The sequence below is a fragment of the Cyphomyrmex costatus genome, unplaced genomic scaffold (assembly GCF_001594065.2).
Source record: "Cyphomyrmex costatus isolate MS0001 unplaced genomic scaffold, Ccosl1.0 scaffold410, whole genome shotgun sequence".
Lineage (NCBI taxonomy): Eukaryota > Metazoa > Arthropoda > Insecta > Hymenoptera > Formicidae > Cyphomyrmex > Cyphomyrmex costatus.
In genome coordinates this window covers 91251-109134 of record NW_017278319.1, presented here as the reverse complement: position 1 = coordinate 109134, position 17884 = coordinate 91251, and the positions used below count along the sequence as shown (strand labels likewise).

Here is a 17884-nt window from a genome sequence, read left to right as displayed (position 1 = left end):
TTGCTATTTGTTACATATATATTTAATTCGAAGAAAATATATACAATAATTACATTTCGTTCAGTACTTAATTACCTTCCACATGTACGCTTGAAATGATTATATTGAAACTATGGATTAAAACTTAAAAACTCGATTTAAAAAAAAGTGCTCACTCTTCGATTTTAATATTTATTGCAAAATGGTCCTGAAATGTTCCAAAACCAATTCCAGAAGGAAAATCAGAGGTGCAGGAAAGTCAGGGTTGAATTCAATCGAGGACCACCGTGATTTTTTAATTATTTTGAGAAAAAACTGATTCTTAATTTATAAATAGTCTTAAAAATAAAAAATTATCTGGAATTTTTTAGATGAATTGTCAGATAAATTTATCTATATTATCTAGATTAATTTAAATGTAATCATCTTTATCTTATCTAAGATAAATTTCCAAATTTTCATCTTATCTTTATCTAGCTAATTTTAAAATCATCTATGCACAACACTGGTCGACAGATGTCTGCCCCGACAGTACTATCATAGCAACAGTACAATCGTAGAAGTCGTGTGCCTCTGTGCAGGGGAGGGGGAGGGGGTGAAAGTTACTTCGCGTGGAAAGTTCAACGTTTCTGAACAGGGAAAGGTGTAGATTAGTACTTCATATCATACATGTATAGCAGAAATAATACGTTTATTTTAAAAGTATGATTGTTAATAACTTTTTAACGAAGGACGAGCGACGGCTAAAACCTGTTGGAGGTTACTCAGGGTAATGACCTTGACAACATATGTCAAGGTCAAAGTCATTGGAGGGGGGTCCCCTCATCGACACATTTACCAAAATTAGTTTCAAATTAAAAAATTTATAAAATTAATCAAAGAAACTCACCAGCTGCAAACTCTGATCCTACATAACGCAAAGGAAGAAAATTATTCTCATTGTCAGAGATAACTAATACAGACAGAACAGGACATCCATTGGACATTCAGACTTGGTTTCAATCTGGTCCAAATATCCATGGACTTATTGTTAGTATGAACGTTTTAAAAACGTACGTTATTCAATGCACAATATATTTATATTTGGATATTTAAAAAATGTTTATCTCATGCAAAAAAATTTTCTAAATCTGCTCGCAAAGTGTTGTTTTTGCTAATTTGAAAAGTGAAAATTTTATTAAGATCACACGAGGAGTTTTACTTTTGTTACCTCCGATAACGAAAATTTACCAAATTAAAGTTAAAGTTCAGATAGCACGTAGCAAGCGGCAAGCGTCGAACAGCAATAGCTTTGCTGTTCGCAGTGATAAGAGTTTGGAATTTTTTGCTTCCAGCGTACAAATTTGTCTAGATTGTGGTCTAAAATTTAATGTATTAATTTTGTCCAGTTTTAGTCCAGTTTGCGAATTAAGAGCGTCTTTAATTAAATATATTTATTAATTACGCATGAATAACCGCGTTTATCCTTATCTCTCAATTGCCTACTAATTTATTTCACATTTATTATTATGGTTTTTAAATCTTGAGAGCTCAATTTATTTTATAGTTTATTATTAAAGATAGATTTTTACCTCAGAAACGAATCTAAAGAACCTTTGCGAAGTGATTAATACATTTCTACGTCTTTCGAGCCGTGAAGCAAAGCTACGACAAACAAAATCCATGAAATCTCTTTGAGATTTTAAATCTTCTGGTAGTTTACTTTTAGGTAGATTGTCAATTTTATGAAGCAGCTTTGCGTATTGTCCATAGGTCTCCTATAAATACATTAAAATTATATTTTATGTAATACTTTTTAAAACAAAATAATAATTATAAATAGTATAAATAAAAATAGGGCAAAGAGCCAAATAGTTAAACAAACAAATTTAATGGGAATTTAATAAATCATGATATACAAAATAACTAAAACAAACGTTTCGACTCCAATCGGGTCATTTTCAAAAATTATATAAAATATTTTAAAAGTATATCATATATAACAATAGATCGAAAAAAAATTATAAAGTTTTACTCATTATTTACCCTGCATTGAAGCTCAATTTTTTCGTGCTGCCTTCGGAGCTCCTCGGATGATGAAACATCGAAACCAACCTGACAACAGGAATTTAGCATTATGTCCGCTGGACCCAAGATCCAATCAGTAACGCTTGACACTCCCCGTTCTAGACTTTCGATTACTCTAGCAGTATCCAGATTTCGTTCCAACTCTGTACACGAATTTTCAATGTCTATCTACAAATGATAAAAGAACATTGTATTAAAAATAAATATATAAAAAATAAATTTAAATATGCCAGTCGTAAATGTGATTAAATAACCTGCTTTAATTCAATAGAATCGAGTAGCTTATGAATTCCTTTAATGGTATCCAAAATATCTTTAGAAGACTCTCTACTCATAGAACTTACTAGATTTCTACCTAAATAAATGTAATTTAACATTTTCCATTATTTTTAGATAAGAGACACTGTTGCTTAAAATAATTAAATTTTTATTAGTATACCGATTACAAATTTATATTCAACCTTTTTATATTCATTTCTTTATAAAATATATTTTTAATCGTAAAAAAATCTAATAGATGAAAATGTATAGACCTGATTGAAGTACATGACGTGCCGTTGATAACAATTCTATGCCCATTTCCCAATAAGACTTTACATTATCCGATTGCGTTATGCGAATACCATCAAAAATATTCAATCTTTGATGTAAATTTGTCATCTTCGATACAAACTCTAATGCATCTCTTGAATAATCTTCCATTTTCTAGAAAAAAATAAATATATCAAGTTGTTAACAAATTATCATATTATTTACATTTAATTTGTACGTGATTAATAATGTTCAATTTACCATACGTTTATTAATCCATTCGATGTGATTGTATGCCTTGTTACCTGCTAATTCGTACGGTAATTGAGAAATATCGATGTACACATGTAGCTCCGTTAAAGTAACGTATATTGGCTAAAACAATTGATAAAAATAAAAAAAAAATCAAAGCTATTACAATAGTCCTTATACAATAATAATATGCAAAATTAATATATTTTTAAGCATCAAAATTTAGATCAAACTGAAGAAGCATTTGCCTACTTATAATTAGTTGTGCATGTTATTGTTACGTCCTGAAGACTCCACGATTCTTTCCTTTCAGAGATATCTAATTGCCGTCGCAATTTTCGATGACATTTGCGAAATCATCGGAAATTTTCTTTAAGAATTCGAACAAATTTTTCTCATCTCGTAAATGCTAATCAGGAAAATACCAATGGCCTCTAACGCATAGCTGGAAGCGATAAATGTGGAAGCGGATCCGCAGTCCATTAAAAAGGGAAATAAAAACAGCTCATAAGAGAGCTCTTTTTTTTAAAGAAAGGAAAAAACTGATAGTATATAAAATATACATATATAGGCTGCGTTCCGTTTCACGCATATGCGCGCATTCCCCTATATACATAGTATACGTGACGCTCACTATATAAAATGCTCCAGGTAGCAAGCTGTCGTCATTTTGACGTCGATAGTTAGTCATTTTAAATTATTGACGTCATGTGACCTATTTAAGATGTAATAATGACGTCATATTTTTTTGACCAATTAATGACGTCATTTATTTATGACGTCTTAAAGACGTCATACTTGATGCCGTCGAATAAATGGCCAATCGTCGACGTATTAGTAACGTTATTAATGATTAATTAATAACGTCATATATTTATTCCGTTAATAACACGAAAATAACGACATATTTTCGATGTCGGTTTATGACGTTGTGCGTGACTCTTATGAAATGTAAAAATCCATGTTATTTTTACGATGTTTAGACGTCAGGGGGCCTAATAAAACTGAACTTTTTAAAATGCACTCCTGACTCTTCCAAATCAAAAAATTTAATTGGCTATTGCGATATTACGTGTCTCTTGCAAACTCTTACACATATATAACGATTAATGGTGCAGATGCGTCCTGTTTGCAATAGGCTTAATAATACTTTTTAAGACTTGTCACGTCAGCCACGTGTTCAAGATAGACGATCGACAAAGCTACAGGTAGTCTGCTCGTAAATTGTGAAAGATTTAATTAGATACGTATATTAATTAATAAACCGGTACATGATAACGTGATACATATATTATATTGTAAGAAAATGATTGTTTATAATGTTTATATAATAATTTCTTGATAAATTATATAAATAATATTATGATTTTACTTATTTACTCAAGATATATATATGTTGTGTGATATATAACCTTAATTTAACTCAATGAGAAATAACGTCAATTTTACGATGTTCAAACGTCATTTTAAACATCAGATTCGTCATAAAAATGACTAATTAATGACGTCAAATAGACGATACCTTGCTATCGTTGTTCAGTATTCTACTGGTTGGCGCGTAAAGTATGCCCGGCCATGTCGAGATTGGTCAAGCAATTCGACCGGCTGCCGTTGCCGGTAATTTCGGAGCGTGCATGACGCTCTCGCGGGCCTTCGGCTCCCCCCCTTCGCGGCTTCGGATACCGTCGCGCTTCTTCTTCCTTTTCCGATTTTCACTTACTTACTTACTTCCTTACTGGCGAACTGTAACGGCGGAATTGAGTGCGGTATACATTGTGCATCCGGCAACGACAACAGCGATCTAATAAAGTCTCGAGTAATAGAAAAGTAGTGGCGTTTCATTTGAAAGCCCTCCTCGCGAGTGTCAGTGCATCGCGAGCGAAGATTATCGCATCAAGCGACTTCTTTAATTGTAGAGGAACTCGTGTTTCTCGACCACGCTTCCCGTTTGTGCATTATCCCGGGAAAACGCGTGGGGCCTAACGCTGCAGTAACTCGCAGGCGTTATCGGCCACTCTCACATCATTAACATTTTGGTCCTTCGAGCCGGATAGTCCTGGCAATCCTCACCGCCACCGCAAGTGCAGGTTGGTGGATCGAGACTCGTCGTTGTCGGCGCGGACCGCGCATTCCACCCCGGTTGCGCAGCAGCCAAGCAACCGCCACATCAGCGGCCCATCGGGGTCCGCAAGGAAGTTTCAGTCAGTAATCGGCATCTGCCGTTCGCAACAGCAGCGGCGGCCATCGATTCTGACGGGCAGCATCAGCGGCCATACATTCATTCAACGGGCAACAGCCATCTTTATGAGGCGGCGGATTTCACCGCCATCTTGCCTCTACGGGTCACTTCCGGCAGCATCGCTTCCTGCCAGAAGGAAGGAGGGAAGGAAGGAAGGACGGTTCGACACATCATCGACATCCTGCATCTTCGCGCGGCTATTCGCATACGAGAAATTGTAAGGTAGGGGTAACTATCTCAGTGTCGGTGTCGATCAAGCTCATTCTTTAAGGCCTAACAACTTCCATTCGCTCTCGTCATGGCAACCAATGACGTCGTCGATGCCGGTTCGCTCAAGCGCAGGCGCGGCGCAATTCTCGCGGCATGCACGCGGATACGCACGTTCGCGGGGTCCGTGACTTCCGTGACGCCGTCCATCGCGGCGCAGCTCGAGGAGCGCCGATCTAAGCTCGACGCTTATTGGTCGGATTACGATGCCGTGCAAGCGAAAATAGAGGAATGTGATGAATCTGAGGCGTCACACCGCGTCGCGTTCGAGGATTCATATTACGAGTTGTCTGCGCGCATGCGCGAAATGCTCAATCCAATAGCGGCGTCGCGTGTCACGGCTTCGTCTTCGCCATCGTTTTCCGGTAGTGCGGCCACGCACAATTTTAGTCATATAAGGCTACCGAAATTAGAATTACCAAAGTTTTCCGGGAAATATGACGAATGGTGTCCCTTCTTTGACAGCTTCAATTCGCTCATTCATGTAAACGCTTCATTAAGCGACATTCAGAAATTGCAATATCTAAGGGCTTCTCTCACCGGAGATGCGGCCCAGATAATCAGCGCGTTAGAAATTTCAGAAGCAAACTATCCAGTAGCGTGGTCGCTCTTGAAGGATCGCTACGACAATAGGCGCGCTATTATTCAAAGTCACATAAAAGCCATTATGGAATTGCCCTCCATGGCAAAGGAGAATATCTCCGAACTGCGTCAGATCGCAAATGGCGCCAACAGGCACATACATGCCCTACGAGCACTTAATCGCCCCACATCGCATTGGGACGATTTGTTAGTGTACATTTTAAGCTCCAAGCTAGATGCGCTTACCTCGAGAGAGTGGCAGCTGTCATTGAACGACACCGAGTTACCGACGTTAAAACAATTTACGGATTTCATCGCTCATCGTTGTATAACGCTCGAAGCCACTAGTAAGGCAAAAAATGTAAATACGCGAGCGCAATCGCAAGCGAATTCAAAGACTCATTCCGGCGTGGCGTCCATAAAGACGAAGTGCATGTTTTGTAAATCCGAGCATCTCGTGTACCATTGCGAGGGGTTTCTAGCACTGCCCGTCCCGCGGAGGATTTCAGAGATTAAAAAACGCAAGGTTTGTGTCAATTGCTTAAAGGCGACGGATCATGTCGCTAATAAATGCCCTTCAGGCAGTTGCAAAATTTGTAAAGGCAAGCACAACACATTGCTACACATACCAGTCGCGGCGTCGGTGCAGCCTACCGCGCCCGCTGAACAAGGTCGTGCCGACCACGAAACGGCATCGGCCAGCGGTTCCTCTACCGTTGTCATGAGTAGCACCACGGCCACCGGTCACAACGGTGTGATGCTCTCTACAGCAATCGCTTTCACTTATGACGATAAGGGTCGTCGAAAGTCCTGTCGTGTATTACTGGACACCGGCTCTCAAACTAATTTCGTCTCGCGGCGGTTTATAAACTCAATCAATGCTAGAACGCGTTCATTAGACGTTTCTATCTCGGGTATAAATAACACCGCTTCGCGATCATTCCATGCAGCTAGCATAAGGTTACATTCACGCACAAGTTCGTTTTGCCTTCCATTAGACTGCATCGTCACAGAACATGTGACAGGTAAACTTCCTGCCGTTTCGATCAAAAGAAGCGCATTTGAGATTCCTCAGAATCTCGAATTGGCTGATCCTCAGTTTAACGTCTCATCGGAAATTGATGTTTTGATTGGCGCAGAGCATTTTTGGAATTTGATGTGTGTCGGGCAGATGAGGTCGTCGCCTGCGTGCCCCACATTACAAAAAACGAGATTCGGATGGATCTTGGCCGGTCGGTCACATGTACCGTCAGGGTCATCATCGAGTATACAGTCATTTCACACCTCAATTAGCAACGTACAATTGCATAATCAGCTATCGCGTTTTTGGGAGCAAGAAAATATTGCGGAGTCCCCCGGCGTTCACAGTGCCGAGGAGGCACTTTGCGAGCAGCATTTCGTGCAGAATCTCTCCCGTAACGAGCAAGGTAGATTTGTGGTTAAGTTGCCCTTCAAGGAGCCTACGCCTCCTGCTTTCGTCGGCGTTAGGGATATCGCTTTGAAGCGGCTTCGAGGCACTGAAAAAAGACTTAACCGTTATCCAGAATTAAAAGAGCGGTACTCACAGTTCATAAATGAATACAGTGCGTTGGGCCACATGAAGCGAATTGGCGACGATGCCAGCGATGCTTCAGAGTCCTTCTACTTACCTCATCACAGCATTACCAAGACACCGGCTTCTGGTAAATTTCGCGTCGTCTTCGATGCTTCAGCCAAGGACGCAATGGGCGTCTCCTTGAATGATACCCTCATGGTCGGCCCTACCATTCAGCAGGATTTGTTCACTATCTTAGTGCGATTCCGAACATGGCGGTTCGCACTATCGGCCGACATTGTAAAGATGTACCGCCAAGTCATGGTGCATCCGTCGCAAACTAATTATCAGCGCATTCTCTGGCGCGACAAGTACACTTCTAACGTCGTGGCATACGAGCTTCTCACTTTGACGTATGGTACATCGCCAGCGTCGTTCTTGGCCACGCGATGCTTGAAGTGGCTGACCGAGCATTGTGCAATTGTTTGGCCCCGCGGTGCCGTGTGTGTCGGACGCGACTTTTACGTCGACGACATGCTTACCGGGGCCGACACGATCAACGAAGCATTAGCAATCCGGGACGAAACGATCGAAGCATTGCGTTCCGGCGCCTTCGAGCTCGGCAAATGGGCATCAAGTTGCTCCGAATTGCTGGTCGGAGTAAAAGATCAGTGCGATAACCCGGTTGTTATTCATAATGGCCCAGAATCGTCTGTATTGGGCATTCATTGGATCCACTCACAGGACACCTTTCGGTTCTATTACGAACCCGATGACATTTCCGTCATAACGTCTAAGCGAAGAATATTAGCGGACACCTCCAGAATTTTTGACCCTCTTGGTCTGCTGGGGCCGGTAATTGTTTTGGCCAAGCTAATTCTCCAGGAGCTTTGGCAGCTAGGCGTTCATTGGGATGAATCAGTCCCGCAAGAGTTACACGAGCGTTGGACGGCGCTCAAGTCGCAATTAGCTGGCATCAATCAGCTTAATATTCCCCGCTGTGTTAAAATTTCAAGCGATCCCAAATCGGTGCAGATACATGGGTTTTGCGACGCGAGCCAGAAGGCTTATGGAGCGTGCATTTACCTGCGATCAGAGATTGCTGACCGTACTTACCATACCGAGTTGTTGTGTTCGAAGTCGCGCGTGGCGCCTCTCAAGGCGCTTTCGCTACCACGGCTCGAGCTTTCAGCAGCACTATTATTGGCAAGGTTATGGCATAAAATTCAATCGGCGTTTGACACAGTCGGTATGCAAATCTATCTTTGGTCGGATTCTACCATAGCATTAAATTGGATCACTTCCCCATCTCGAAGATGGTCAGTATTCGTATCTCACAGAATTGGAGAGATTCAAAATTTGACGAATCCGCATAGCTGGCGCCATGTCCGATCAGAGGACAACCCGGCGGATCTTCTGTCGCGTGGGCTTAACCCACAAGATTTAATAGGGGCATCAATGTGGTGGCACGGGCCTGCATTCTTGCAACATGATTCTAGCATGTGGCCCGAATCTGCATTCGTACATTCTCTAGAGGAACTTCCAGAACAAAGGAAGTGTGTTGTGGCCGTCGCCACTGTAGACAATTCTCTCGTGAACGAACTTTTAAACCGATATTCGACACTTAGTAAAGCGTGCCGCGTCATCGCGTACTGCTTAAGATTTTCCAAATCCTATGCCCCCCGCGAGGCTTCAAGCGTTGTCTCTCCCAAGGAGATGCTCAACGCATTACAAATCATATGTGCAGCGCCAGGCGTTCCCCGCCGAATACAAGGCTCTTAGCGAGGGCCAAGTCCTTCGCACATCGAGTTGCGTGTTGGCTCTTTCCCCATTCCTCTCCAAGGATGGGCTGATACGCGTGGGGGGGAGGCTGGCCCACTCAGGGCTCGATTTTGACACACGTCATCCCATTTTGTTGCCGCGTGGTCATGTCTTGACTCAGCGCGTAATACGGCAGGAGCACGAGCGCAACGCTCACGCGGGCGTACAGGCCACGATCGCGACAGTAAGACAACGTTATTGGCCGATATCTTTAAGGTCGGCCGCGCGAAATCTAATTCGCCATTGCGTGGTGTGCTTCAAAAGCCACCCAACTCAATCGGAGGCCATCATGGCATCCTTGCCGGCGGGACGGGTAAATGCGTCGAGACCATTCGCGCATTCTGGCATAGATTATGCGGGTCCGTTCATGGTGCGTGAATCCAGAAGGCGAAATGCTCGCACGCACAAGGCATATTTGGCACTATTCGTGTGCTTTTCTACGAAATGCGTTCATTTAGAACTCGTCAGCGACCTTACCACCGAATCATTTCTAGCGGCGTTCAAGCGTTTCATATCCCGCAGAGGGAAACCAGCCTGTATATATTCCGACAATGGAAAAACATTTGTAGGTGCCCAAGGGCAGCTCGACGAACTCTGTAAGTTTTTGCGCACCGACCAAACGCAAGCCGAACTAGCACAGGCTTTGCGCGATCAAGAGATCGAATGGAAATTCATTCCACCCAACGCGCCTCATTTTGGAGGCCTATGGGAGGCCGCCGTCAAGTCCGCTAAGCGGCATCTTAGTCGGATAACCGGGAAAGCATCCTTGACATTCGAGGAGCTGCAAACAATTTTTTGTGAAATAGAGGCCATATTAAACTCACGTCCTCTCACTCCGCTAAGTGAGGATCCAAATGATCTAAGTTCGTTGACTCCAGGCCATTTTTTGATCGGCACCCCTCTGAATAGTTTCCCCTATCATGACTTAATCGATGTAAATGAAAACAGATTATTGCGTTGGCAGCGAGTCGAGCAGGCGAGACAGCACTTTTGGAGCAGATGGAGCAAGGAATACCTGCACACTTTGCAGGAGCGGAACAAGTGGAGAGCCAACAAGGGCGAGCAATTAAGGCCTAATCAGATGGTCTTACTGAAGCAACAAGGTCTGGCACCACTTCATTGGTTGTTAGGCCGAGTGGAGGAGATTCACCTGGGTCCTGATGGAATCGCGCGAGCGGCCACTGTCCGTACGGCGAAAGGACAATATACCAGACCGTTAACGAAAATAGCCATCTTGCCGATGGACAAATAGCGTTTATATGTATTAGACATAAGTTAGGGTTAAGATAACTTGCATAATCATAATTTTTACTCATATTGGTTTTAGCATACCATGTCATTAACGATTTTCATTGTACGAGGAGACACGTTTACCTCAATAGGCTTACGGCATTACTCGTGCTAATTTCGAAAGTAGCTCCTTTCAACGGGGGCGGCGTGTTCAGTATTCTACTGGTTGGCGCGTAAAGTATGCCCGGCCATGTCGAGATTGGTCAAGCAATTCGACCGGCTGCCGTTGCCGGTAATTTCGGAGCGTGCATGACGCTCTCGCGGGCCTTCGGCTCCCCCCCTTCGCGGCTTCGGATACCGTCGCGCTTCTTCTTCCTTTTCCGATTTTCACTTACTTACTTACTTCCTTACTGGCGAACTGTAACGGCGGAATTGAGTGCGGTATACATTGTGCATCCGGCAACGACAACAGCGATCTAATAAAGTCTCGAGTAATAGAAAAGTAGTGGCGTTTCATTTGAAAGCCCTCCTCGCGAGTGTCAGTGCATCGCGAGCGAAGATTATCGTATCAAGCGACTTCTTTAATTGTAGAGGAACTCGTGTTTCTCGACCACGCTTCCCGTTTGTGCATTATCTCGGGAAAACGCGTGGGGCCTAACGCTGCAGTAACTCGCAGGCGTTATCGGCCACTCTCACATCATTAACAATCGTCAATAACACGAAAAAAAAACGTCTTTTCGACGTCAACTTATGACGTTATGTACCTGTGACATATCCACGTCATTTTTGCGATGTTCAAACGTCATTTTAAACGTCACATTCGTCATAAGAATGATTAAATAATGACGTTAAATAGACGACACCTTGCTACCTGAGGCATGCATATGCTTGAAACGGAACGCAGCCATATTGTGTCATGCAATTATACCTCACCGCGCGCGATGAGGTGAGAGGGACAGCGGAAGGCGGAGGTAATTCGAAAATCGACCGTAAGTTACATTGGTACACTTTATGTATGTTCACTTTGAACTGGCACTTTCAGTTAATAATATATCAGTTTCTTTTCGTGGTAATATATTATTATTAGATAAAAATGTTTAAATTTTTGAGTATCTCTCTTTTTTTGAACATGGCTTGAACTTTTTCACGTTATTCGCATGAGGCCGATATTTCATGTGTCGTACGACAAGGCTTTTCAAGCCTGTTTATTGGCTGTAAAACAGAGAGATTCTCTGATCTCTCTGTCCTATAGCCAATCAACGTGCTTGAAAAGCCTTGTCGTACGACACATGAAATATCGGGCTGACTCTGCAACATAATAATTGATCCCTAAACCATTTTTTCGGGTATACCATAAATCGGGAAGATTCAAAATGTGAGACTTTACTTCTTACTGCATTGCATACTCTTTCTTAAATTCTTTTTAATCCTGCGTACGAAAAGATGTTGCAATAAAGGTTGTTATTATAAAAAAAACGAAAAATAAAAAATAAATTATTTATAAGATAATATTAAGATAACTATCAGAAAAATAAATAATAATAAAATGAAAGGCAACTTACAAAGCAAACGCATCGAGAAAATCATCAAGATTACAAAGAATATAAAATTACTTGGTTTTTGTACACATTGCGTTTAAACGACATTGACGACATATAACTTTCAGGATATTCTAGTAAAGGTATACACAATATTTCAATCTATACAAACAGATTAGAATATTTTAGAAATATAATTTAAAAAAAGAAAATTGTAAGAAGTCGATTTGCGCATGTTTGTTCAGTTTGTATTTCTGACACCAATCAGATGATGGCAATAGTTGTTAAGAATGACGAGTGGTGGAGCGATCAACTTCTGACGAGTGACGATGATTTCCTCCTGCACTCACTAGTGCGCCTATACGGGCTACTTAGATTATTAAATGAAGTTATCTCACGCAATGGCGTAGCGTCCTTGCAGACAACGAGAATAAAATGTTTATAATGAACAAGAGTTAGCATTGTTTACCCTAACCCATCCGCTTCATCCTGAACGTGATATATACCTCAACGACGCGTAGAGAGATCTACGAGAACACTCTAATGGCTTTTCTAAGGATAAGTTTCCCTTGTTACCTCTCGGTTACCCGCGAGATTTCAAATTCTCTCGTGTTCAAAATACAATTTTACAAAATTATATTATCTTTTAAATCTTAGCTTTTTCTTTTCAAGCATTTTCTTTCAATAAATCTGAAAATAAAATATCTATTATTGGTTTCATTTATAATAACAATCTTTATTGCAACATCCTGAAAGTTACGCGTCGTCAATATCGTTAAAACAATGTGTGCTAAAACATAGTAATTTTATATTCGGTCTTGTAATAATTAATTGCTATTTAGTAGAATTTAAAAAATGTTAGCGATTACTATCTTTATTATTTATTTCTAATAACACTGTATTATTTGTACAGTTTCACAAACGCCAAGTATTTAATAGGCTGTGGAACTGACTATTCACTTTGCTGTTAATAGAACCAATTACTTAATCGGCTGTGTAACTGACTAACCATGTTTGCTGTTTAGTAGAATTTAAAAACGTGGTATTATCCTTATTATTTTCTTAAATCTAATGACATGTATCACTTGTACATTATCCTTATTATTTATTTAATTCTAACGGCATTTATTATTTGTATAAAAGTTTTGATATCAACAGTCAGCGTCAAGTTCAGTTCTACTAATCACATTTGCTGTTTAGTAGAGTACCATCTTTAAAGACCTGCGTGGTTATTATCCTTATTATTTTTTTAATTCTAATGATATGTATCGTGTGTATAAATTTGATATCAACATTTGGCCAAGTTAAATTCTATAAATATTGGAATCTTTTTATGACCGTACATGTGATAAACACAAACAAGAAGAAGACAGCCTATAACGGTCAAAGCTAGATCACAAGTGCTTATTCTAATTATGTGTGAATTTTATATACTGCGTAATCCCCCCATAAATTGCGACGCTGATTAATTTCAGCATTGACGCATACTTACTACCGCAATAATATCACGAATTTAATTGATTAAAATTTTTTGATGCTTATAGCATCATGGGTGTTAATAGTGTTTTTGAATGACATATTAAAATCTAAAGATGATAAATTGAAATTCCGTATTTATAAATTTTGTAAATAATTAAATCTTTAAATTCTATACTATCTTTATTATTTACTTAATTTTAATATCATGTATAAAGATTTGATATCAACAGTCGGCGCTAAGTTAAATTCTATTACTCTCTTTTTTGTCTCTAAAAACCAACATGGTATTATCCTTATTATTTGCTTAATTCTAATGACATATATTTACTTAATTTGATATCAATAATTGGCGTCAAGTTAAATTCTACTAAATTATTAAGTAGAACCCATATGGTACTATCTTTATCTTCATATACAATGAAACCTAAGCATATGTCTTTATATTTTTATTAAAAGATGGATTGGAATTCTATTCCAATCCAAGTGGTTTAATTCTTTTTAAAAATATTATATCACAATTAATTCAAACACATTTTTTTCTTTAATCAAAGTTACAGTAATTAATTATTTATTCTTCCTTCAAAATATTATAATCGCAAAATTACATTACTTTATTCATCTTAAGTGTTATCACAAAAAATTAAAGAAGTAGCAGTACAGAATAGAAGGAATTTATTTAAATAGAAAAATTTTTTATGTAAATACGCTTGACGCTGCTAGTTCTCAGTCTGGATGTAATAATATCATAGAGAAAATATAGATGTCACAAATAGAATATAAAGATACGATACATTTCCACGAGAGTAAAATACCGGTGTTTATATATTCGCGTATATGAATAATATGCAAATAGATTGTATCTCGATCCCGATAAAATAATGTTATAGTGAAAATATGAATGTACATTTAGTATATAAAAGAGATTAGAAATATTTCCACGAGAGTTAAAGTATGCAGTGTATATATTTGTATTCGCGTATAATATATGCGAATGAATTACATAAAAAGAAATAAATAAAAAGAAGTAAATTCTATTTTGTTTAAATGTAACATTCATATTAAGTTTACTATCTATTATTTTCAAATTATCATTATCATTATCTTTACATCTTTTTATTAATTATTACATATCTTTATTATTAATGATTAAAATATATTCATTGTAACAAACGGTTTTAAACCTAACCATTTACAATTTCTGGTATCTCATATTCGTTAACTAAATGGTCGTACGTGGTCCGATCCAGAGTTAAAGAGATTAAATTCCATGACCTATAAGACTATAGGACCGCCCATCGCACGACTTTTCGAAAAAGGTATTATAACGCCCCTTTTCAAGTCATTGACCCATTTTTTCTCAAAGTGACAAAAAGTGCAATTGACTTGTGGGATTCGTCTCTGCGCGTGCACCAACGAGATAGGGCGTCTGTTTTACGTCCTTCCACACTCTCTCTCCCTCTCACATTCTTTCTCATTCTAGTCCTACCACATGGTAGATCATGGATGCTCAGAGTTTGGACGTAACATTGTTCATATATCGTTTTGATATCACTTATTGTAATACATTTTTATTAAATTAGTTTACTCACTTCGCCTTCTTTATACAACTTGGTACAACTGTCGACACGTTTATCCCAAAACCCATCCGGTCGTATCACAATCACAGAAATGACTTTAGATCCTATAAGATTCGTAGAGAGTTTAATACAAGATCTAGTTACGCGCCATGCACTATAACGGGCGTCTACAATTAAAACCAATCCGTTTTCCTTCGTCTCATCGCTATATATTAATCACCAATAAATATTTAATTACTCATTTGTATAAGTTTAATATTATATATACAGGGTATCCCAGAATGAGTGTCAAAAATTACACGAACAGGTAGAGCGGACTGAACTGAGTCGAAAAGTCCTCTACCGTTTTGTAATTTTCGTAATAGTTAACGAGATAATAATTGGTAAAAATTACCGAATACGTGGTGACGAACGTCGTGACTCGCCACGCAATCCCCGCTCTCCACAGTCCGCGCGCCATCGAACTATCAAGGGCGTACACTGTTGGCAGTAGTAGGCCGGGCGGACCCACGTATTCGGTAATTTTTACCAAATATTATCTCGTTGACTATTGCGAAAATTTCAAAACGGTACAGGACTTTTCGACTCAGTTCAGTCCGCTCTACCTGTTCGTGTAATTTTTGACACTCGTTCTGGAACACCCTGTATATATATTTTAAGTGTGTGTGTATGTGTGTATGTACATCAGTTAATGAGGTATCAAAGATAGTCTATACCTGAAAATTGATAAAAAATATGAAATGAGGAACTCTAATTTCGACTTTGTTGTGGAATCAAATTCTGGTGGAATATTTATTACTATTAAAGGTCGTCCGTCATGATCACAACTGCCTGGAATATATGCAAGCTTTGATTCTAAATCCTCTAGAATATCCGCTGCTTTCATATTTTTTATAAGCATCTCCATAACTGTTCGTTAAAAAGGATCGTCTTACTAGATAATTAAATAATAAGTATATATGTTAATATATAAAACAAGGCTCAATAAATTTAAAAAATAATTAAAACAACAGGGCTACGAGCCAACATTCGTTAAATTGTAAAAGTCTTAGTAAATAAAAAATGTCATTAGTTAAAAATAAATATAAAGTTTAATAAAATTAAAATTTAAAAAACAGACGTTTCGACCTTAATTAGGTCATTTTCAATGTTAAGTCGCAAATATCGTTAACGATGTACAAACAATAAATGTATGCTTATGAAGATATACGTGATTGAAAACTGGTTAACTCACACACATGTGCTCCAAACTCTTGAATCAAATATAGTGTTCTAGGTGAGAGATAGAAATAACAGTTTTTTATATTTCAAAAATGAATCACATAAGATCAGTATTAATTTCAAAAGAATTCTTATGTACTCCAAAATCTTGAATCAAATATAGTGTTCTATGTGATCAAAATAACAGTTTTTTATATTTTAAAAATGAACCACAAAAGATCAATATTAATTTTAAAAGAATGCTTATTAAATTGTTTTACCATATTGTCCACTTTAACATAATACATCTTTATTATTGGAAGATAATAAAATGGTAAAAAACCTTAGCATACATAATTGATAATGAGGTATTCAAGTCAGACGTAAAGTTGGCAACTGTTGGTGTATGTTTACTTTGATGAACCTGGCATCTTCAATAATATATGAGTCATTTTTCATGGTATTTCATTATCTTTCAATAATAAAATTACGTTAAAATAGACAGTTTGGCATAAGAATTCTTTTAAAATTAATAGAGGAAGGTCATCGATACCGACATACTATTTTGTTTTTAGACTATAATTTTTAGACAAAAGCAGAAAATAAATCTTTGGAGATATAAATGTAAACAGGAAAGTGTCTTCTATCGATGCTCTATAGCAATTTTGATAATACTGTTAAGAATTTTGCAATAATTAACTTTTTTATCGAATAGGCGAAAACGAGCGTCAGACAAAATGGGCCCCAAAACTGACATATGCGTATATGGCCACAGAGCATGCGCATGTGACCGCAGTGCATGCTTATGTCATATATTTCGTATGACAGATATTCTAACCTAAATAACTGTAATTATTAATATCTCGCTGTATGGGACAGAGAACGACGCTTTTTACTACCATATTCAGTCGTTTCGTGTACATATGTGTGAAATAAGTATAATTTCCAATCAAAAGCCGCTAAACTGCATAAATAAAAATAAAAGTTTATTTAAAAAATTAATGATTTATTTAAATCGAATAGAGAAGATTATAGGAATACACAAAAATTATTTCATGCACCAACACATTTATTGTTGTGTTATACATAACATACAGCAAATATATTCTTTGTGTTGTAAACAAAAAACTGTGATTGCACTTACTTTAAAAAAAAAAATTTGAAGACTAGAGACAAAACTAAAATGTTATTGATTTTAAATAAACTTTACAGATAAAATAATTATATCTTATTAATAACGCACAGAATGTATAATCTACTCTTAACCTTACAAAACTAAACTATGACTTATATGATTTTAATCCTTTATAGGTAAATGATACATTCAAAGGATACAGAAATAAAACATTTCAAATTGAGAAAAATTACAAATAATTAGTTATTTTGCGCAATAAAGCATGTATCACATGTACAGAATGTACAGCGTATCTTTAGTCTTTATATCCTTATAAAACTAATATATTTTCAATTGCATTTTAAATAACAATTTCTTTAACTGAAAAAGAACGAATATAAAGATATTATTGATAGAAATCACAAATAAAATAGTTATTTTGCGCATTAAAGCATGTATCACATGCTTGTACAG

General features: G+C 38.0%; 1 protein-coding gene across 1 annotated transcript in view; it reads right to left on the bottom strand.

The window, feature by feature from the left end:
• LOC108777140 (uncharacterized) overlaps positions 1–15997 on the bottom strand; it is a 45855-nt gene extending 29858 nt beyond the window's left edge. The window contains 7 exon segments of the mRNA XM_018543950.1: positions 1551–1736; positions 2005–2214; positions 2301–2401; positions 2580–2751; positions 2839–2952; positions 15109–15301; positions 15813–15997. Of these exon segments, the coding sequence (XP_018399452.1) occupies positions 1551–1736; positions 2005–2214; positions 2301–2401; positions 2580–2751; positions 2839–2952; positions 15109–15301; positions 15813–15997 (1161 nt within the window).
• Positions 15998–17884: the final 1887 nt, after the last annotated feature.